Below are 20,337 nucleotides of genomic sequence, written 5' to 3'. Positions count from 1 at the left end.
TCTGTTGATCAGAGACTCTCAGTCTAAAGCCAAGATGCCCCAAAAAAGAGTGTGAGTGGGGATCAGAATCTTGAAGAGATATCTGCACTCCCATGTTCACTGCAGCATTATTTACAATAGCAAAGATATAAAGGCAACCTAAGTATCCACCAGCGGATGAGTTGATGGATAAAGAAATGTGAGATATATATGTATATATGTATATGTGTGTGTGGGTGTGTGTGAGTGTGTACAGTGGAATATTATTCAGTCTTTAAAAAAAAAAAAAAAAAAAGGAAACCCTGCCATTTGAGACAACAAGGATGGACCTAGGGGCTATTTTGCCAAGTAAAATAAATTAAATACAGAAAAACAAATACTGTATGATCCCATTTATATGGAATCTGAAACAGTCAAGATTCATAGAAGCAGAGAGGAGAATGGTGATTGTCAGGGCCTAGCGGGAGGAGGAAATGGGGAGCTGATGGTCAAAGGGTACAAATTCTCAGTTGTGCAAAATAAATAAATTCTGGTCTATATAATACTGTATTATATACTTCAAATTTGTCAAGAGGGTAGATTTTAGATATTACGTTAAATGTTTTTAGCACATGAAACAACAACAACAATAATATTAAAGGGAGCAGGGGGAAGCTTTGGGAGGTAATGGACAGGTATACACTTATTCCCAAACTCTCCGAGGTGTATACATTATACATGTTCAGCTTTTTACATGTCAATCATGTGCCGATAAATTGGTTTTTAAAAAAGGGGCAGGGGGAGATGAGGAGCCCACCAACCTGAGAGACTGAAGACCCCGCAGAGCTTCGGGGATGAAGAAGCACAGTTTAGTCAGTGCAAGAAGGCACAGAGGAACAATAAGTAAAGACGTATCCCAGTAAGAGTAGTGTGGAAAGTTGGAGAGATCCAGGAGAGAGCAATCTCTTCGTTGTCTCAAAAGAGTAGAAATTCATATTTGCATATTGTTCAGGAAACTTAAAGACTCAACTTGAATCAGAAAGATTGAGAAGTGTTTCAGGCAGTGAGATCAGGAAGGGGTTAAAGAAAATTGCATTATCGGGCGCCTGCGTGGCTCAGTTGGTTAAGCGACTGCCTTCGGCTCAGGTCATGATCCTGGAGTCCCGGGATCGAGTCCCGCATCGGGCTCCCTGCTCAGCAGGGAGTCTGCTTCTCCCTCTGACCCTCTTCCCTCTCATGCTCTCTCTCATGCTCGCTCTCTCGAATAAATAAATTAAAAAAAATCTTAAAAAAAAAAGAAAATTGCATTATCAAGGGGCGCCTGGGTGGCTCAGTCGTTAAGCATCTGCCTTCGGCTCAGGTCATGATCCCAGGGTCCTGCCCCACATCGGGCTCCCTGCTCAGCGGGAAGCCTGATTCTCCCTCTCCCACTCCCCCTGCTTGTTTCTCTCTCTCACTGTGTCTCTCTCTGTTAAATAAATAAAATCTTAAAAAAAAAGAAAGAAAGAAAGAAAATTGCATTATCAAGTAATGAGGCACGCTCAGATGAGGTTCTGGAACCTGAATTAGCTGTGGACAGATCAGCAGGGTTTCATTTCTCAGCTGTTCCCTAGGCCAGGAATAATAAAAAACACAGGGCCGTAGAGGATTAAGAGTGAAGTAAAAGCAGTCTTAAACTGAGTCCAAAGAAATCTTACATTGAATCTTCAACACTCGACCAGCCCTTTAAGGTGTGGCCCATTGCACTAAACTCAACATATTTTCTCACAATCCAACCTTCCGTTCTTGCCACACAACTGCATTGAATAATTGTCAGAGGCCGCTCAAAACCCGCCATTCATGAGCTCCACCAGATCAGCAGTTCTGTATTTGGATAATTCATAGATAAACTCCAAGCACATGGTATCTTACAGACCTGCCCCGGTGTCCTCAATGAATGAGTAGGGAAATGTTATCTTAGAAATTTTATGTGGCATTCCCGATGTCACGTAGGCTTGCTGGTGACAGAGTGGAAACGAGAACCCAGGACTCCTGACCATCAACATATAACACTGCCCATCATTCGTGAGGGAAGAAAATGAAACGGGAAGTAGCAAGTGCAAAATCTCTAAAGACCTAATAACATCTCCCTGCAGAAAATATTACTTGAAATTTTTCCAGTGAGGGGCCCTTTGGTCTGAAGGAGTAGAGCATTTCCTTGCTGTTGCTCATCTTTTCTTCATCCTTGTCCATCGTTCTAGGCACTAAACGTGACATCTGCCACATTGCACAGATTTACCTTCAGGGCTGCTTCTGCTTCTTCTAAAGCTGGTTTTGCTGCTTCCAGTTTCTCTTCGGCAATGGCTTTATCTTTAGAGATGCCGTCCACGATGGCTTGGGCTTTGTCCTTCACCTTCTGTACCTCAGCCTTGACCTTTTCGGCAGCCTGTGCCTTCATTGTCACTTCTTTTAAGACCTAATTCAATATAAAACAAAAAAAATCTCATCCAACACCCTGTCAGGCTGAAAATGCACATTTTCCCTTGATTCATTGATTGTGTCCACTTCTAGGATTTTTCACAGGAAAATTAAGAGTACTGTATTCTGTTGGAAATAATGTATCCTTTCATGGTTACAATGTAGTGAAGATGCATAGATCATTAACATTTATTACCAGGAATGTAAAACACAAATAGTATATGCATGAGTGCCCACACACCGTGTCGGCTTTATCATTGGCCACTTGGAGCTCCTTTTCTTTCACTTCCAGTTCTTTGCTCAGGGCTGCAACAGACTCTGAGGCTTCTTTTAGCTTCTCCAATCCGGTATTCATTCTAGGATTGAACACCCAAGCAAGCCATGTTAAAATGTATGGTATTTGGCCACATTTTCCAAGCACTGATCCATTAATATGGATAGGAGTGGTCATATTTGAAGAATGAGTGTATGAGCAAATAGCAAATCCAAGAGGGCTTGACAAAAAGACTATGCACCCAGGGATAATACCAGACTGAGCAGAGGTGTATGTTTTTCATAGACTGCATGTGGGAGCATGAACTAATTATAGCCCTGCATAACATGAAGAATGATGATGGGTCTAGAAGCTGTAACATGCAGGATACATGCTTAATGAAGTTTAATTAAATGACAAGAGACTTCAAATGCTTGAAGCCCTAACTCAGAAGAAGGAAAATAAATAACTTCTGCTAAAAAAAAAAAAAAAAAAAAAAGACTAATTAAATTAAAAGAAGAAAGGTTTGGGATCAAGGAAAGAAACAAATTTGAAGTCATCAGAACAACCCTGTGAAGGGACCACTCACTGTCTGGACCTGAGATAATGAGATCTCAAAGACCAGAGCTCTCAGAATCAGTCCGTCCCATCTCCCACCCAGGGTCCCTTATGGAACAGCCCTGCTGGTTCTGGCCATATGTAGGCAGAAGCTAGAAGTGATCAGAAAAAAGCAGACAGAGCAGTGAAACCTGGAACAGGCTTCAGTGAAGCAGGGTATGCACCATGCAGTGGACATCAGCATCAGCCAGACTCTCCTACCCTAGACACCCAGAAAGGGTGGGAAGATGAAGGATGAGAGAGGGAGACCGGAATTATTTCTACCATTATAACATTTGGTATTAGAACAAGTGGTAGGCCACATAAACACTTGGCAATATTTTATTCTGCTGGGCAAGAATAAAACTCCAACAATCATGGAATAATCCTTTGAATAGGCTTGAGAGGGGGGGGTGTCTTGGCCTCAGCAGTATTGGCACTTGGGGCTGGATGATTCTTTGCTGTGGAGGGCTGTCCCGTGCACTGTAGGATGTTTAGCAGCATCCCTGACCTCCCCTCATTTGACACCAGTAGCACCCCTTCCCAGCCCCTACCACCTAAGTTGTAACAAACAGAAATGCTTCTAGTCATTGCAAAACGCTCACTAGGAAACAAATGTGCCCCCAGTCGAGAACTACCCTTTTAAAATAACCTTATATCTGAACTTCACACTTGACACTTACCTACTGGCTAGAGTTTGCACTTCTACATGTTTTTCTCTGTATGTGCACTTATAGCCCTGAATAAAGGAGAGGTAGGACTTGGGAGTCACATGAGTAGAGCGTCGGAATCTCTGGAAATAGTCAACACACTTCTCAGCCACCCCATCCTGGAAGGAGCCCATGCACTGGACCACTTCCTTCTTGGTTTCCAAACTGCAGTCAATGTCATAGGAGGACAGGAAGTGTTCGGACACTAGAAAGAATAAAGGTGGCAGCGTGTGAAATAAGAACGTGAATTACCATTTTAAAAGTTAACAGGCTATTTTTGAAACATTTAGACATTTCTCGGGACTGCATACCATTTTTATAGCCCCAGCTAGGTAGATATCTGTTGGCATTTTTGGCCCCAGGCCTACGACTTCAACAATTTTATTTTCCCTTTCATGTACAAAACTATAACAGAGCTCAAGACTGTCATCAGTCTTTATTTTCTGGCACTTATGCAAAGAAGTCTCTTCTGCCCGGCTGCAGGCTCTGCTCAGCAGCCAGCCTGTTCCACGCTGTTCTATACATAAGTGGTACCACAAAGTGGTACAAATAACTCAAAAATCAGCGCCCACCTGGTACTTATATTTAACAAACCCATTTATTTTTAAGCACAGAACCTGTCATACCCTTAATTCCCCCCAAGCTCTGACTCCATTTGGTATGTGGAATGTTTTTCACTAAATTTTTGTATGCCTGGGCCATCTTGTTCCCAAAAGTGGCTGCTGGCCACTTGCAGTCAATTCTAATTTACAGCGTCCTTTAAAAATGTTTGGGTAAAAAACCCCTGTTGGAGACCTTTATCTTCCCAACAGCGCCAATCATGGGACCAATTCTAAGGCAGCATTTCCTATCATAGGAATAGGCCATAAAGTCAGAGCTAATCAATTACCACATACACATCGGTGTCTGCCGCCCTTTCACCCCTGTGATAGGGCCACGCAGAGAGACTAGTATGAAACTTGGTCTCAACCCTGAAGAATGTACAAAGGTTATGCATGATGCAGTTAAAAATTATTATACCATCTTTACATAGGTTGGAAAAAAATTGCCTTTGGATTTGCCTGAAAAGTACTTAGAATATTGAGTAATGTACATAAGGGTTGCAAATAGAAATATGGCCAATAAAAAGGGAAAGAAAGAGAAGGAATCAAGTAAACAAACCTATCAGGTGAGAGTTGGCAAAGCTATAAAAAATGATTAGTAATTGATCACTACATTAATTTATTAAAGCAGTAATTGTGGGGCAGTATTTACATCTATGTAAATAATGGGTACCATATAACAGCTTGGTTATAAACAGTTTACCACAGACACTGGAAGGCAATAAATCAAGACTCAGAAGTCATATTTCCTCATGAGTTAAGCAACATCTACAAAGAACATTTTAAATTCCAGGAAGTTTAAGTCTAGGCACTGGAAACATAGGAACAGTCCTTGCTTATGATAAAGTTTTTGTAGGTATTAAGTCCAACAGCTGCAATATTCACCATGCGCCACACATGATCCTAAGTGCTCTACTTGGCATTATGGTGTATCCTCAGCGAAGTTCCCACTTTCTGAAAACCCCCTTGTATTTACCATGTAATGATTTTTTTCCTTTTTATATGAACAGAAGGTATCAATAATGGTGACTTCTTTCTTTACATAGCAAGTATTCTTTTTGTCTCTCCAAAAAGTCAAAGAGAATAAAAATAGGGTGGATTCAAAGTATATTTTTCCAAAGACCCCAATCTCTGGTGCAAGAAAGGTTATGAAAAGAATCAGATCACTTTCACTTAGGGTGACCCATGCCTGCTAAGACTCAAGCAAGAAGCCATGGAAAACCCCTTCCAAGGTGATCATCATCCAATCACCAAAGCAGCAATGCCAGTTTGGGGGCCCACCTTCAGACTGATGCTTGAGGTTGGCGTGGGTTATATTTTGGTAATGAGTGTTCATATCACCTGATGGGGACGAGGGGAGATATATGCAGGATAGAGAGGAGAATGCTGGGCTCCGTCGCTGAATTTTGGTGTCCTTGGATTTCTACCTCATTTTGATTAAAAGAACTAAAGTCACAAAGTGAAAAAGGCACATTGGTTGCCTGTCCAGGAGCCATACCCTCTCTTTGTTACAAAAAGAATCTCTATTTTGCTCAGGGCAACAATCTGCCCAACTAAAATCCTTTGATTCCCCCAGACTCTCTTATAAGTAGGGGTGACCCGGTTCAGGCCAATGACATGTAGACAAAAGTGCTTGGGGAAGAACGCTGTCCTGAAATAAAAGGCAAACTTCACAAGGCACCGACAAACATGATGCTTGGGATGCAGCAGCTACCTTGTGCCTGTAAGAGTAAGAGCCACACCCTGAGGATGACAGCAAGAGAGAAGGAGTAAGATCCCCCAATAGCATCATCCTGGACTGCACAGCTCTGCATTTTCTTGGTAGCAGGAAAGAGGGGGAGGGAAAAAAAGTACTTGTTTGAGCAACGACTTCTCTGGTGTTCTCTTACAGCCAAACACATCTTAACTGACACACTCAGAGGGCAAGCCTGTCTCGTCTTGGCAAATCCTAAATCTCAAAACTGTATCAGTTAATCCTTACAACATCCCCAAGTGATGAATTTTAATATGTACCTCTTGTAGATAAGAATAATAGGGCTTAGAGAATTTACTTGCAGATAGCAGATGTGCAATTCCAATCCAAGGATGATGGACTCCAAAGTCCATGTCACCTTGATTTAGAAATTGAAAGAGGACCAAACTATGTAGTCTTTAAAATGCTAAGCAAACATGTTTAATTGCACCCACAGTTCAGAAATATTTATTGACTACTATGCTTCATAAACAAAAGGTGCTAATTTTTCTGGAAAACCGTGGGTACTATTGTAGTTGGTATTACTTTCTGAGGGGTTATTATGTGCACTTCCCTCATTTACACTATATCACTAGTTGTGAGCAAATGCAGAAGCAGGGAGGCTAATTCATAAGACCAAAATCTCATATATTATAAATCAAGTAATAATCTTCAAAGAGGGCCATTTTATTTACATCATTAAAATGGCTTATCTTGAAAAAAATATGCCATATATATATATATGCTACTGATTTTGCTTGAGACTTTATTTTCAAGTGAAGATGGCCTATTTTCATAACAATGGGCATGTTTAAAATGTAATCTAGAAGAACATTAAAAATTGTCTTTACCTTGGAGAAATCTAAATGAAGTGCATGGATTTAGTAGTGACATTAGAATCACAGAATAGCATTAAGAAATACAAGACTACCATCTTAACAATACTGGAATTAAAAGAAAAAACCTAATAAAAAATGAAATAGAAAAGGAGAATCAAAATGCCTCAGCTGACAGAAATCTCTGCCCTTCAGTCTCCAAAACAAAAAAAAAGAAAATTAAAACTGTAACACAACACTACAAATTGATGCCAATATCCCCCAAAAAAACCTCTGAAAAAGTAGAAACTGCTTTAAATCAGAAATTCAAAATTAAAAAGAAACTGACCAAATAATGTATCAAGAAGAAATGCAAAAAGAACTGATTGAACTCAGGAAATAAAAAGTAAAAGACAACAAGCTTAGAAATGAAGACTAAAATAAAGTAACCAAGGAAGGGACAAAGAAGAGAGGAAAAAAGTAAAAGAAATACAAGACCACCAGAATGAAGATAATAAGACATTTAGAAACAATTAATTCAAAACAACTCCATATAAAGCTAAAAACAAAGGCTTGCCAAAATGGAGATTACAAAATGGTAGAAAAGACAGGATTTTACAACATTAAACAAAGCATATTTTTCTTTAAATGCTTCATCAAGAGACTTAGTCAATTTAAATTCACATATATAAAAACCTCACACTTTTTCCAAAAACACTTTAGTCATTAAAATACTATAAAATAGGGCGCCTGGGTGTCTCAGTTGGTTGGGCGACTGCCTTCGGCTCAGGTCATGATCCTGGAGTCCCGGGATCAAGTCCCGCATCGGGCTCCCTGCTCGGCGGGGAGTCTGCTTCTCCCTCTGACCCTCCCCCCTCTCATGTGCTTTCTCTCTCTCTCATTCTCTCTCTCAAATAAATAAATAAAAATCTTTAAAAAAATAAAAATAAAAATAAAAAAATAAAATACTATAAAATATTGTATTAACCTTCTAAGCATCTTTATTTTTTTTATTTATTTGAGACAGAGAGCGAGAGAGCACAAGTGAGGGGGAGTGGGGCACGGGCAGAGGCAGAGGGAGAAACAGACTCTCCTGCTTAGCAGGGAGCCCAGATGCCTGGGATCATGACCTGAGCCAAAGGCAGACTCTTAACCAACTGAGCCACCCGGGCGCCCCCTGAGCATCCTTAAATTAGAAAAATACTCTATACAATAACAATAACCCAAAAAAGAAATTAATAAAACAATCTAATTTAGAGTAGCATCAAAAAGAATAAAATACGTAGAAATAGACTCCACCAAAGGAGATGAAAGACTTGATCACTATAACTATAAAATACTAATGAAAGAAATTAAACACAAATATATGGAAAGACATCTCATATTTAGAATTATTATTTTTAAATGTCTATAATACCCAAAACAATCTACAGATTCAATACAATCCCTATCAAAACTCCAATGGCATTTTTTTACAGGAATATAGAGAACAATCCTAAAATTCATATGGAACAACAGAAAATCCCAAATAGCCAAAGCAATTTTGAGCAAGAACAAAGTGGGAGGCATCACACTTTCCTGACTTCAAACTATCTTACAAGGTTACACTAATCAAACAATATGATATTAGCATTAAAAATAGACCTATACACCAATGGAACAGAAGAAAGTCCAGAAATAAACCCATAATATGTGGTCAACTGATTTTTAACAAGGCTGCCAAGAATATACACAATGGGGAAAGAATAGTCTCTTTAATAAATGGTGCTGGGAAAACTGGATATCTATATGCAAAAGAATGAAATTGGACCCTTGTCTTACACCATACACAAAAATCAACTCAAACTAGATTAGAGACCTAAACGCAAGACCTGAAGCCATAAATCTCCTAGAAAAAAACATAATGTTTAAACTCCTTGACATTGATCTTGGCAATGATTTTTGGGTATGACACCAAAACACAGGCAACAAAAGCAAAACCAAAGTGGGATGACATCAAACTAAAAAAATCTTCTGCATGGGAAAGGAAGCAATTAACAAATGAATAAGTAACTTATGGAATGGGAGAAAATATTTGCAAACCATACCTCTAATAAAGGGTTAATATGCAAAATAAAGAACTCCTACAACTCAATAGCAAAATATAAGTAACCTGATTAAAATGGGCAAAGGAACTGAAAAGAGATTGCTCCAGAAAAGACATACAAATGGCCAACAGGTATATGAAAAAGTGCTTAACATCAGCAATCATCAGGGAAATGCAAATCAAAATTACAGTGAGGTATCACCTCACACCAGTTAGGATGAATGTTATCAAAAACAAACAAAAAAACCCAAAAGATAACAAGTATTGGCAAGGGTGTGGGGAAAAGGGAACCCAAATGCACTATCAGTGGGAATGCAAACTGGTGGAGCCGCTAAGGAAAACAGTGTGGAGGTTCCTCAAAAAATTAAAAATAGAGGGGTGCCTGGGTTGTGTAATCTGCTCAAAATTCTCTCTCCCTCTCCCTCTGTCTCCCCCCCCCCTGCTCGTGTGCACTCTCTCTCTCTCTCTCCCTCTCTCTCAAAATAAATAAATAAAATCTAAAAAATAAAATAAAATAAAAAATAGAATTACCATATGATCCAACAATCTCACTTCCAAGCACATATCCAAAGGAAATAATACCACTATATCAAAGAGATATCTGCACTCCCATGTTCACTGCAGCATTATTTACAGTTGCCAAGACATGGAAACAACTTAAATGTTTGTTGATGTATAAATGGATATACATGCAATGGACTATTATTCAGTCTTTAAAAAAAGATGGAAATCCTGCCATTTGCAACAACATGGATGAACCTGGAGGGCATTATGCTAAGTGAAATAAGCTAGACACAGCAGGGCAAATACTATGTGACACTACTTATACAAGGAATCTGAAATTGTCAGTCATTGAAGCAGAAAGTAGAACTCTGATTGCCAAGACTAAGGGGAGGGGGTACATTTCCCCTCCTCCCTGTCAAAAAGTCAAAAAATACAATGTTTCAGTTATATAAAATCTACTGTACAGCAATACGCCTATAGCTAACAATACTGTTTGTAAACTTAAAATTAGCTATGAGAGATCTTGTGTTCTTAGCACAAAATAATAACAATAATAATTAAAGAAGTCAGGAGGAAACTTTTGGAGGTGATGGATATGTTTATGGCATAGATTATGATGATGGTCCCATGGGTGTATACTTACTTCAAAATTCATCAAGTTGTATATTTTAATTCTGTTCAGTGTTTTGTATATCATTCATACCTCAATAAGCTGGTTTAAGAACAAAACTAAAATCTATCTTAAATTATAAGTTATTAATTAATTAATAATATTAATTAATTATAGAAATATACATTAATTTAATACTTGTCTGGGAAATATTCAGTATAATCTAAATGAAATATACTAACACAAACAAAGTTGTATATTTCCTTACTGATGTGGCTGAAGATAATAATTTAATTTAGAATCAGCATCCTGAAGACAACTTAAATAAGGTTGATTCTAGAAACCTTGTTGCTAATTTTCCAAAAACGATAAATAACACTTAAATCCCTACGTATATTAAGTATTTCCAAAACCCACAGATGGTATTCTTTCAAAATAACATAAGCCAGGTTCCAGGTTAATGTTAGGTGTATAGATTTTATATTTATTGCATAAAGGAACTATGTCTCATATCTTATAATTATTTTATCCACTACTGTGACTAGCACAGTAAACACTTACAGACTAGACTGGAGACATAACCACAAAAGATTACAGGTTATCAAAGGTTTAAGAACATTTCAATACCCAGGTGCATGATATAAAGTATATGTGCTATAGATATAGGAGGTCCACAAAAGGAGAGGGTGGGAAACTAAATATTCCTAAGTGAACAAAGAAAGAGTAAAGGATGTGATGTGTTCTGATTAAGTTTGGAATGTAGATACACAAAGGAGATGGAAGAGAATATTCTTGATCTAAGGGGGACAATGTGTGGAGGATACAGATGATTAAAGTATATTCAGGGGCACCTGAGGGCTCAGTCAGTTAAGCATCCAACTCTTGATTTTAGCTCAGGTCATGATCTCAGGGTTGTAAGACCGAGCCCTGGTCAGGCTCTGCAGTGGGCGTGGAGTCTACTTAAGATTCTCTCTCCCCCTCTCCCTCTGCCCCTCCCCACTGCATGCGCGCTCTCTCTCTCTCTCTCTCTCTCTCAAAAAAAAAAAAAAAGGCAGGTTCAGAACACAAACAAAAGAGATATGTCTGGGGGAAAAAGAGAGCGAAGGTTTGTGTTTGGTTAGAGAAGACTGGAAGTAAGTCATGGCTGTACTACAGCTACAGAAGGATGACGAATTTTGACGGACTGACTCATTCATTCAACACTGCAACCATCAGACACTGGTAGCTGCCAAGACTGTGAATGAAAGACAGGTAGTCCTTGACCTCATGAACTTCTTAGTCGAGCAGAACAAATGAGCATTAATCAAATACACACACAACTAAGTATATAAACTGCAAGCTGTGGTTAGTCCTAGGAAGGAAGAGCAGAATCCTAGGAAGAGCTAACATGGGAACAGGCTCCGTGGAGAGAAAGGGAAACGGGATGGCTCCCCTGAGGAGCATCATCCAAACAATGGAGGAGAGTGCTGGTCGCATGGAGGAAGAGGGCGTCACATGGGAAGAAAAAGCAGCCTGTTCAATGATCAGGAATGACAGAGCAGGAGGAAAAAGGCAACCTGAGGGGAAGCTGGGGAGGTGGGCAGGGCCACACTTCCCATCCCGGAAGGCCAGGCTAGAGACCATGGCCTTCTTCCCAGGAGCAAGGGGAGGTCATAGAAGGTTCTAAGTAGAAAGCAGTGTGGTTGGGTTTGTGTTTTCATTACTCTTCTGTCAGCAATGTGAGATGGATGGCAGACAGCTGAAGCAGGAGGAGACGTCATCAGAAAGCTATTTGGGTGTTTCAGGTGAGCAACAATGACAGCCCGGCCTAGGATGTCTGTCTATGAGAGGCAAAGCGCTGGAGACAGTCCCCCAATATTTAAAAGATAGGGTCAACGAGACTTGGAGATCGAGCAGACTTGAGAGCGGAAGGAGGCCCAGATGTTCCAGACAAAGCTCTCTGATTGTGCAGTTCAAAGGATGATGGCGGGACTTCCTGGGGGAAGGACCAGAGGAGAGGAAGTTCAGTGTCAAACACTTGGAGTAGCAGTCTGTGAAACCCCCATGAGAATGTATCAAACAGGCAGCCAGCCGAGTGCACAGATTTCAAGCCAAAGGACAGGCTAAACCGGAGAGAGAAGCTGATGGAGCCTATCACCCAGGAGGCTGAGGATGAGCCTGCCCGGGAAGAAGATTGGAGTGAAGACAGAAGTCTGCCTTACCCTGCCCTATGCCTGGCTCCAGAAATAGCATGGAGCTCAAAAAATATGTTCTCAATAAACAAACAGGGAAATGCACCCATGAAAGTCAGGACACTTGCTAGGAAAACAAGGACAAAGAAATGAAAGTTTCCCTGACCTCCATGTAATCCTGGCTTGGGATGACACAATGAGATTTAAAAGAAAGGAGCAGATTTGTGAGAAATTAACAAAGGAAAGATCAATAAGACCTCTGTCTTGTAACAGAAGAGATGACTGAAATAGAGACCTCGCAGGGCTCGGTATTTAAATAAAATCATCTTAATTATGGCATATTACAATGTTTGTCACCTGAAATTGTTATTTTATCATTCATCATAATGCCTTACATGATACTCCACAAAGTCCTTCCACACTAATTATCATTTTTCATAGTTAACTTTAATATAGCTCTGAAATTCTGTCATTTTGTGCTCTGCATTTATATCCTACTTCAAGGAATTTTAAAGTTTTACCCTTAGTTGTATTCACATTTTAATAGGACTTAAAATTGTAAATCACTGACCTTTTCTCAAACTTTATAAGACAAAAGAGAAACTGTACATGTGTATTTCAAATACGTTTAAATATTCTGTGTTTAAAAGCCACAGTTTGGAAGACCACTACTGTCAACAGCACTATGTAGAGAACAGAATGTCTCTGGTAGATAAGAATAAATACCTATACATAATAAACATGGGTTCCGGCCCCAGTACGGATCCTAATGGCTCCTTACATCTCTGACAATTCCCTCAGTTTCACTGTCCCCAATGTCTCCATCTGTAAAGGTCAGGAGATGGGCTAATCTGTTGTTCTCATGGTGGGTCCCACGGAGCTGGAGAGCCAGATGTGGACATGTCACAGATGTAGGATGAGAGAACAGGCTCCAGAACCCTTCCTCACCTACACTTTTCACTGTTTTATCTATTAGGGCTACCGGCAAGGTTTTACTGAGAAATGGGACTCCTCTTAATTATTAAAATATAATCAGACAAAAAGTTTGAAAACCACTGCCATGAACCCAGGCACTCCCTGAGGGTCTGGTCAGGGGTGACACCTAAACATCCCTACCATCTTAAATATCCACAAGTAATTTCTCACCAAAAGCTGAAAAACCATAAACTAAATGACCTCTAACGTCTCCTCTACCACGTCCATGTTCAATTTCATTTAGAGCGAGAGACACTCGTGTTCCGCAGGACGGATGATCGTGGACAGAACTGGAAGCAGCCAAGGACCCAAGCCACAGAACACTCTAACATCCCTTTCCAAGGACAGGAGCCAGCAGAGCATTGCTGGGTAAGGTCTTCTTCTTCGATGTCCGGCACTGTAGCCACAAGAACAGAATATCCAAGAGACATTCAGCTTTAACTACTCTGAGGTTGAACACAAATGCTATCAAAGTAGTTAAAACCTCAGTGCCCTCCTGGGATATCTTGGAAGACGTCTGGGTATCCAACTGAGACAAAGCCTTCCAGTATCCCTGAAAAGACTAGGGTTACTAGAGATTAACCCAAGGGAGTACAAGATTGAAGATGAGTGTCTGATAACCACACTCTGGGGAAAATTAGTTACCTAATTTTTGCACCTTTGGTGAAAAGAACACCATCTTGCAAAAAATCCTCAAATATTGGACAAAGTGACTTTGGGCTCAATCCAGGACAGAGACAGCAAAGAGCACAGAATGTAAACACACACACACACACACACACACACACACACACACACACACACACACACTGTTAACCAAAAACTGTGACCAAAGTTTCCACCACACTAACCAGCAACTAAGGCATCCTTAGGCCATCGGCTGAACCAGTCAATAGTGCATCCTGAAATAAGGGCAGGGAACTTCAATGCTCGATTTCGAAATTTCTCCCCAACAGGTGAAAAGCAGAGCACAATGTGAAGGTTCTGTCGGACCCGACTCATGAAGTAGTCATGCAGGTTCTCGTTGGTAGGAGGGCGCCTGGGGTATTCTTTCTTCATGACAGATAGGAGATCACTATTAATTTCATCAATTTCATCACGAGCAAATAGGTTGGAGAACTTCAAAAGAAGAGGAGACATTCAAATTCAGTACAGACACATGAAAAGAGATCAAAATGCACAGCTCAATACATATGATATCTTTCCTCCATTTGTGTTCTTAAACTCACCTTTAGAAAATTAACCAAAGTCTTCATGACACAAACAAATGGAAAGATATTCCACACTCATAGGTTAAAAGAATTAATATTGTTAAAATGTCCATCCTTCCCAAAGTGGTATAGAGATTCAATGCAATCCCTACCAAAATATCAACAGTATTCTTCACAGAACTAGAACAAATAATCCTAAAATGTGTATGGAACCACAAAAGATCCCAAATAACCAAGGCAATCTTGAAAAAGAAGAACAAACCTGGACATATCACAATCCCATATTTCAAGATATACTACAAAGCGATAATAAACAAAACGGTATGGTACTGACACAAAAACAGACCTACAGATCAATGGAACAGAAGAGAAAGCACAGAAATAAACCCACACTTACATGTTCAAATAATCTATGACAAAGGAATCGAGAGCATATAATAGGGAAAAGACCATCTCTTCAATAAATGGTGCCGGGAAAACTGGACAGCTACGTGCAAAAGAATGAAAATGGACCACTATCTCATTCCATACCCAAAAATAAACTAAAAATGGATAAAACTCCTAGAAGAAACACAGGCCGTAATTTCTCTGACATCAGCCATAGAAACATTTTTTCCAGTTGCGTCTTCTCAGGCAAGGGAAACAAAAGCAAAAATAAACTATTGGGACTACAACAAATAACAAGCTTTTGCACATCCTTTTTTAAAAAAATTAACCAAAGTCCTCAAGATAAGATACTCCATATTTTAAATACACAAATTATTCTATTATTAACTGCAAAGTCATAGCTCTTTAAAGGGGTAAACAGACATATCGAAAATCCAATCAGCTGTTTTATTCTCTAAAACCCAATAGAAAAAGCAATTCTTGCTACTGATTTCCTAATCCCCAATAACAACACTCACTCAAAAACTCTAATGGAAGGAAAGAGCTCTAAATTTGGAGGGAATCTGAAGAGTCAAAATGCATGAAGATAAATGAGCTCCTACCTCACCCGATGATAAAACATTGTTCATATATTCCAAAAATGACTCATCCTTAATCTCATTGTCTGTAAAGATAAAAGTGATTCCTTTGCCTCGCTGCCCCGCCGTTCTATACAAAATCTTCAAGTCTTCCACCAGATTTGATGTGTTGTAGGATCTAAAGAGATATTGTCATTGTGTCATTAGCTAAACTATTCTGATGGGAAGGAAAGATCCTTATAACAATACTTTATGCCATTTGGTTAATCAAAAGAAATACTGATGTTGTTTCATCAGGTAAGAATTTTATTGTAGGGCGCCCGGGTGGCTCAGTCGTTAAGCGTCTGCCTTCGGCTCGGGTCATGATCCCAGGGTCATGGGATCAAGCCCCACATTGGGCTCCCTGCTCAGCAGGGAGTCTGCTTCTCCCTCTCCCATTCCCCCTGCTTGTGTTCCCTCTCTTGCTGTCTCTCTCTGTCAAATAAATGAATAAAATCTTTAAAAAAAAAAAAGATTTTATTGTATGTGAATGTTACTGGTTCATTATATTTCCTTATAAAGATGAAATTGATTTTTTAAAAATTTCTTTTGTTTTTCTAATAGCTATTCCTTTGAGAGTAATAGAGGCACATCTTGGTAAAATTTTGAGTACTTCACCACTCACGAAAGTTAAGAGCTATTTTTCCCATTGAGGCATAACTGACATATAACATTATCTTAGTTTCAGGTACACAACATAATATTTCCATACTTGTATATATTGCAAAAGGATCACTACAATAAGTCTAGTTAACATCAAGTCAAGTAACATTATATTTACCTGCAAATATGAAACTGGTTTTTAAACTCCACATTTCATTAATTATTATAATTAATTTTTTAAATGCAAAATAAAAATCTAGAGCGAAAAGTCAACCTGAAACCAAAATATCATTTTTACCACAACTAAATGTCATCTGAACGGGTATGCTTCATTTTGAAAATATTTCGTGGTGAGGCTAATAAAAAAGTCAAATTGGAATGTTTATTATGCACCCATCAGTAATTGGTATTTTTTTTAAAGATTTTTTTTTTTATTTGTCAGAGCATGAGCACAAGCAGGGAGAGAGGCAGGCAGAGCAGGCAGAAGCAGGCTCCCCACTGAGCAGCGTGCTTGATGCAGGACTCGATCCCAGGACCTGGGATCATGACCTGAGCTGAAGGCAGATGCTTAACCGACTGAGCCACACAGACGTCCCTGCAATTGGTATTTTAGAAGATACCTCATAAATTAAATGAAATTAAATCATTTCAAGTTTAATTATATAGGCTGAGGAAGACGCCCTAATTCAAATGGTGCCTTCTTGGGGCACCTGGCTGGCTCAGTCGGAAGTGCATATGACTCCAGATGTCAGGGTTGTAAGTTCGAGCCCCATATTGGGTATAGAGGTTACTTAAAAATAAAATTTTTTTAAAAAGTAAAATAAAATAAAATGAAATGAAATCTTTAAAAAAAAAATGGTGCCCTTTCATCCCCCAACACAATTATTTCATTGCATCTTTGGGTCCCCTGTAAAAGAGTTTTCTGAGCAATCAGTCTACTGTAATAGGAACAGCTGAAAATATGAAATATCCCACCCTAAATCTTCTTTCACTGTCAAAAGCAATCCGTTAGTGGAAATCAGCCTGCAGTCATGAAATATTAGAGATGTCCCAAAACAGAGTAGCCCATTGCCACCAAAAGTAAAAATAAAGATATTCCAATCCTGGAGATTCAGATTTACTAAATTATCATTTCAATTTTATGTCATTAAATAAACTCAGAGTTCAGAGCACAAGAGCAAATGGCCTTCTGATTTTTTTCAAAGCTACTATTTAACTCTATGTTCTGTGCTTTTTGATCATCTAAAACCTAAATCCTAGAGCCAGAAATCCCACCACGATACATCAATATTTTAAGAAAATGTCTGCAGAAATGCGATCTGAGAGATTAGAAAAGAATTTCAAAGACTCAGTCCCCCACTGGGGAGAGAGAGAGAGAGAAAGAGAGAGAGAAAGCTTCTCTTGACTTCGGAAAACTTTCAGCCCAGTCCCCTGGATCAAGGGCCCACTGCCTCAAATAATGGCCTGAGCCCTCTAACACATGGCTGTGCTTCCCAAATGTGAGGCTCTTGCTTGCTGATTCTTGGCCATGTAGCTACGCAGAGGCTTGGGCAGTAAGATGGTCTCTTGAAGGTGTGAGAAGGCAAATGCCTTGGCCCTCCTTTTCATCATAATGGAGCATTCCCACTATGACATATGGAGGAACTAATTGATCACTGAGAGAGGAGCTGCAAGACGTTTTTCCTGAGGCAGTGTGGTACAGTGAAAGTCAAGCCAGACCAGAAACCAGAAATACTGTGGTCAATTCCCAGGCAGACCTGGGATTTCAGACAAGTGATAGTCTCTGAATCTCAGCTGTAAGATAGGCTAATATTATTATATGCCCTGCTAACTGATAAAGGTCCTTTGAAGACCAAACTAGCCTAAGCACATGAAAGTGCTTTGAAAATTAAAAGGCTTAATTAAAATTAAAATATTAGGAACAAAAATCTCAGAGTCCAGTCTCTTTCCTGTATAGATTACCTGTTACCTAACTCTACTGCTCTCCACAAACTAGAAGAATTATACACAGGGTAATTATTTCTCTCTGCCCTAGTACTTGAAAAACAAACAGCAACCTTTTGGATTTATTCTCCAAGCAAAAGTCTATAATTCGGACCAAATGAAAAGTCTGACAACAACTTGAATACCCGGATCTTAAACCCAGAGTTAATAATTTTCAATCGCTGTCCTAGCAGGTATCTATGGGCCTCCATCAGGAAGAGAAGGAGGGATGCTTTGCCCGACTGGGCCAAGCCAAAGCTCTAGAGCATGGCCAACAGGCAAGACTTCCTGCTCCCACACCTACAAGTTAACCTCTAATAATTCTCAGCCCAACTAAAGTTTCCAAATTGGCCTCTTGCCTCTCATCTTGGTTAATCCTGAAATTCTGTTCAGCCCCTCTGAATCACCCCTGCATATCTCTCCATGCTGACTCTTCACTTCCTAGTTCCACCCTCACTACACATATATGACCAAGAACGACCCTCCCGGGGTTCCCTACCTTGATGAGTGTATGCTTCAGTTGGCCAGCTTCCCGAGCCAGAACTAGGATGGACCAAGTCCAAAAGTTCAACTTTCCAGTGATCCTGAGTCTGTCCTTTTTTATCCATTCTCACTGCTCCCAATCCTGACCCATCATCTCTTGCCTAGATCCCTGAGACAGCCTTATAACTATTTCCATTGTTTTCTGTACATACAAACCCACAGGCCGTCCCTAGCAGTAATTCATTAACAGTCTCCTGTTGCTTTGGGATAAAGTCCAAATTCCTTATCATACCTCCAAAGGCCTCCATTTCTATTCCTTTCCCACTTGCTATCTCACGCTGCACAGCCCGCCATACTGAACTTCTTCCAGGCCTCAGTGTGACTTCACGGGTGCTGACACTTTTGCCTGGAACACTCTTCACCTCACCTCTTTTCTGAGATAATTCCTAATTGTACTCAGGTCTCAGTTTAAACATCTTTTCCTCCAGGAAGCCTTTTCTGACCATCCCCCAGACTAGGTTAGGAGTCCCTCCCTCATGTTACAACAGGAGCTGGTTGGTCTTCATTTATTTTCTTCCAGCAGACAGCACCTACGTATGACACCTTCCTGAATGAATTGCTCCGCTGTCTGACCCCCTTGACTATTAGAAGCTCTGTGATGACACAAGGCAGGTTCACCTTGCTCACCATGAACTCCCCAGCACCTAGCCAGTGCCTGACGCATAGCCAGTGTTCAATAAATATTTCTAAATGTATGAGTGAATCAATATAAAGTTTTCATCTACTTTACTAGTTTATTAACATTCTTGAAATCTGAACTAACATGTAGTAGGGATACATTTCTTCTGAAATACACCAAGAGGAATACATAGAATATTCATGGCATGCATAACATAAAAACAGGGAGGCAGCTCTTCCCTATAATAAGAGGCTGAAATACTTCAAAAGCAAATTATTAATGTGAAAATTTCCTGATCTATAATAAAGGTTGAAAGGGGACGATGATAAGTCAACATTTAGGAAGGAAAATGATTGATTCCTTATGTGTAAGAAAAATGCATTAAGTTCAAGTGGCCTCTGAAAACCTGCTATCAAAATCCATTTCAGGTTAATTAAAGTGAAAGCGTGTTACCTTGTCAGAATGATCTGGAAGGAAGAATAGCCAGCAATGAACGAAGCCAACCTTGTCAGGCTCTGTTTTCCTGATCCCCCGACTCCGACCAGGAGGGCATTTCCCCGGGGCATGCCAATGACACGTGAGATCTAGAATGTGGAAGAGAAAAGGCATATAACATTGTCCAATGTGAAAATACTCCATTTTTTCCTGTGCGTGCACTGTAAGCATTTGGGAAGACATAAGTGTCTCAGGATCAGCATGGAGAGATACACTTGGCTGGACGAAGGAGGGTATTTCTGAAAGAGAATGATGTTTGAAGAGGGTGTGTGTTGGGGGTGCCTTTGGGAAACTAGAAGAGACCAGTATCGAAATGTCAACCCGAACCACCCCTATGGCCTGCTCTGGGTTTTAAAGGAGAGAAATAAAGGGAACATGGAGGTTTCCTTGTAGCCTCCCAACCTAATGC

The 20,337-nt window shown here is 39.8% G+C and overlaps 1 protein-coding gene across 2 annotated transcripts in view; it reads right to left on the bottom strand.

The window, feature by feature from the left end:
* The window catches only part of DNAH5 (dynein axonemal heavy chain 5), a 214,577-nt gene that overhangs the window by 66,087 nt on the left and 128,153 nt on the right, over positions 1 to 20,337 (bottom strand). For both annotated transcript variants that reach the window (XM_088023719.1, XM_088023720.1), the window contains exons 53-58: positions 19,887 to 20,017; positions 15,671 to 15,824; positions 14,322 to 14,589; positions 3,949 to 4,180; positions 2,657 to 2,771; positions 2,237 to 2,413 (exon numbers count right to left, since the gene is read on the bottom strand). In XM_088023719.1, the coding sequence (XP_087879845.1) occupies positions 2,237 to 2,413; positions 2,657 to 2,771; positions 3,949 to 4,180; positions 14,322 to 14,589; positions 15,671 to 15,824; positions 19,887 to 20,017 (1,077 nt within the window). The remainder of the gene's footprint in view (positions 1 to 2,236; positions 2,414 to 2,656; positions 2,772 to 3,948; positions 4,181 to 14,321; positions 14,590 to 15,670; positions 15,825 to 19,886; positions 20,018 to 20,337) is intronic.

This window comes from Eumetopias jubatus, unplaced genomic scaffold (genome assembly GCF_037043125.1).
Source record: "Eumetopias jubatus isolate StellerSeaLion01/CBP00866 unplaced genomic scaffold, mEumJub1_p1.0 scaffold_5, whole genome shotgun sequence".
In the NCBI taxonomy this organism is placed as follows: domain Eukaryota; kingdom Metazoa; phylum Chordata; class Mammalia; order Carnivora; family Otariidae; genus Eumetopias; species Eumetopias jubatus.
The sequence above is the reverse complement of the archived record's forward strand: the minus strand, read 5'-3'. Positions and strand labels throughout refer to the sequence as shown.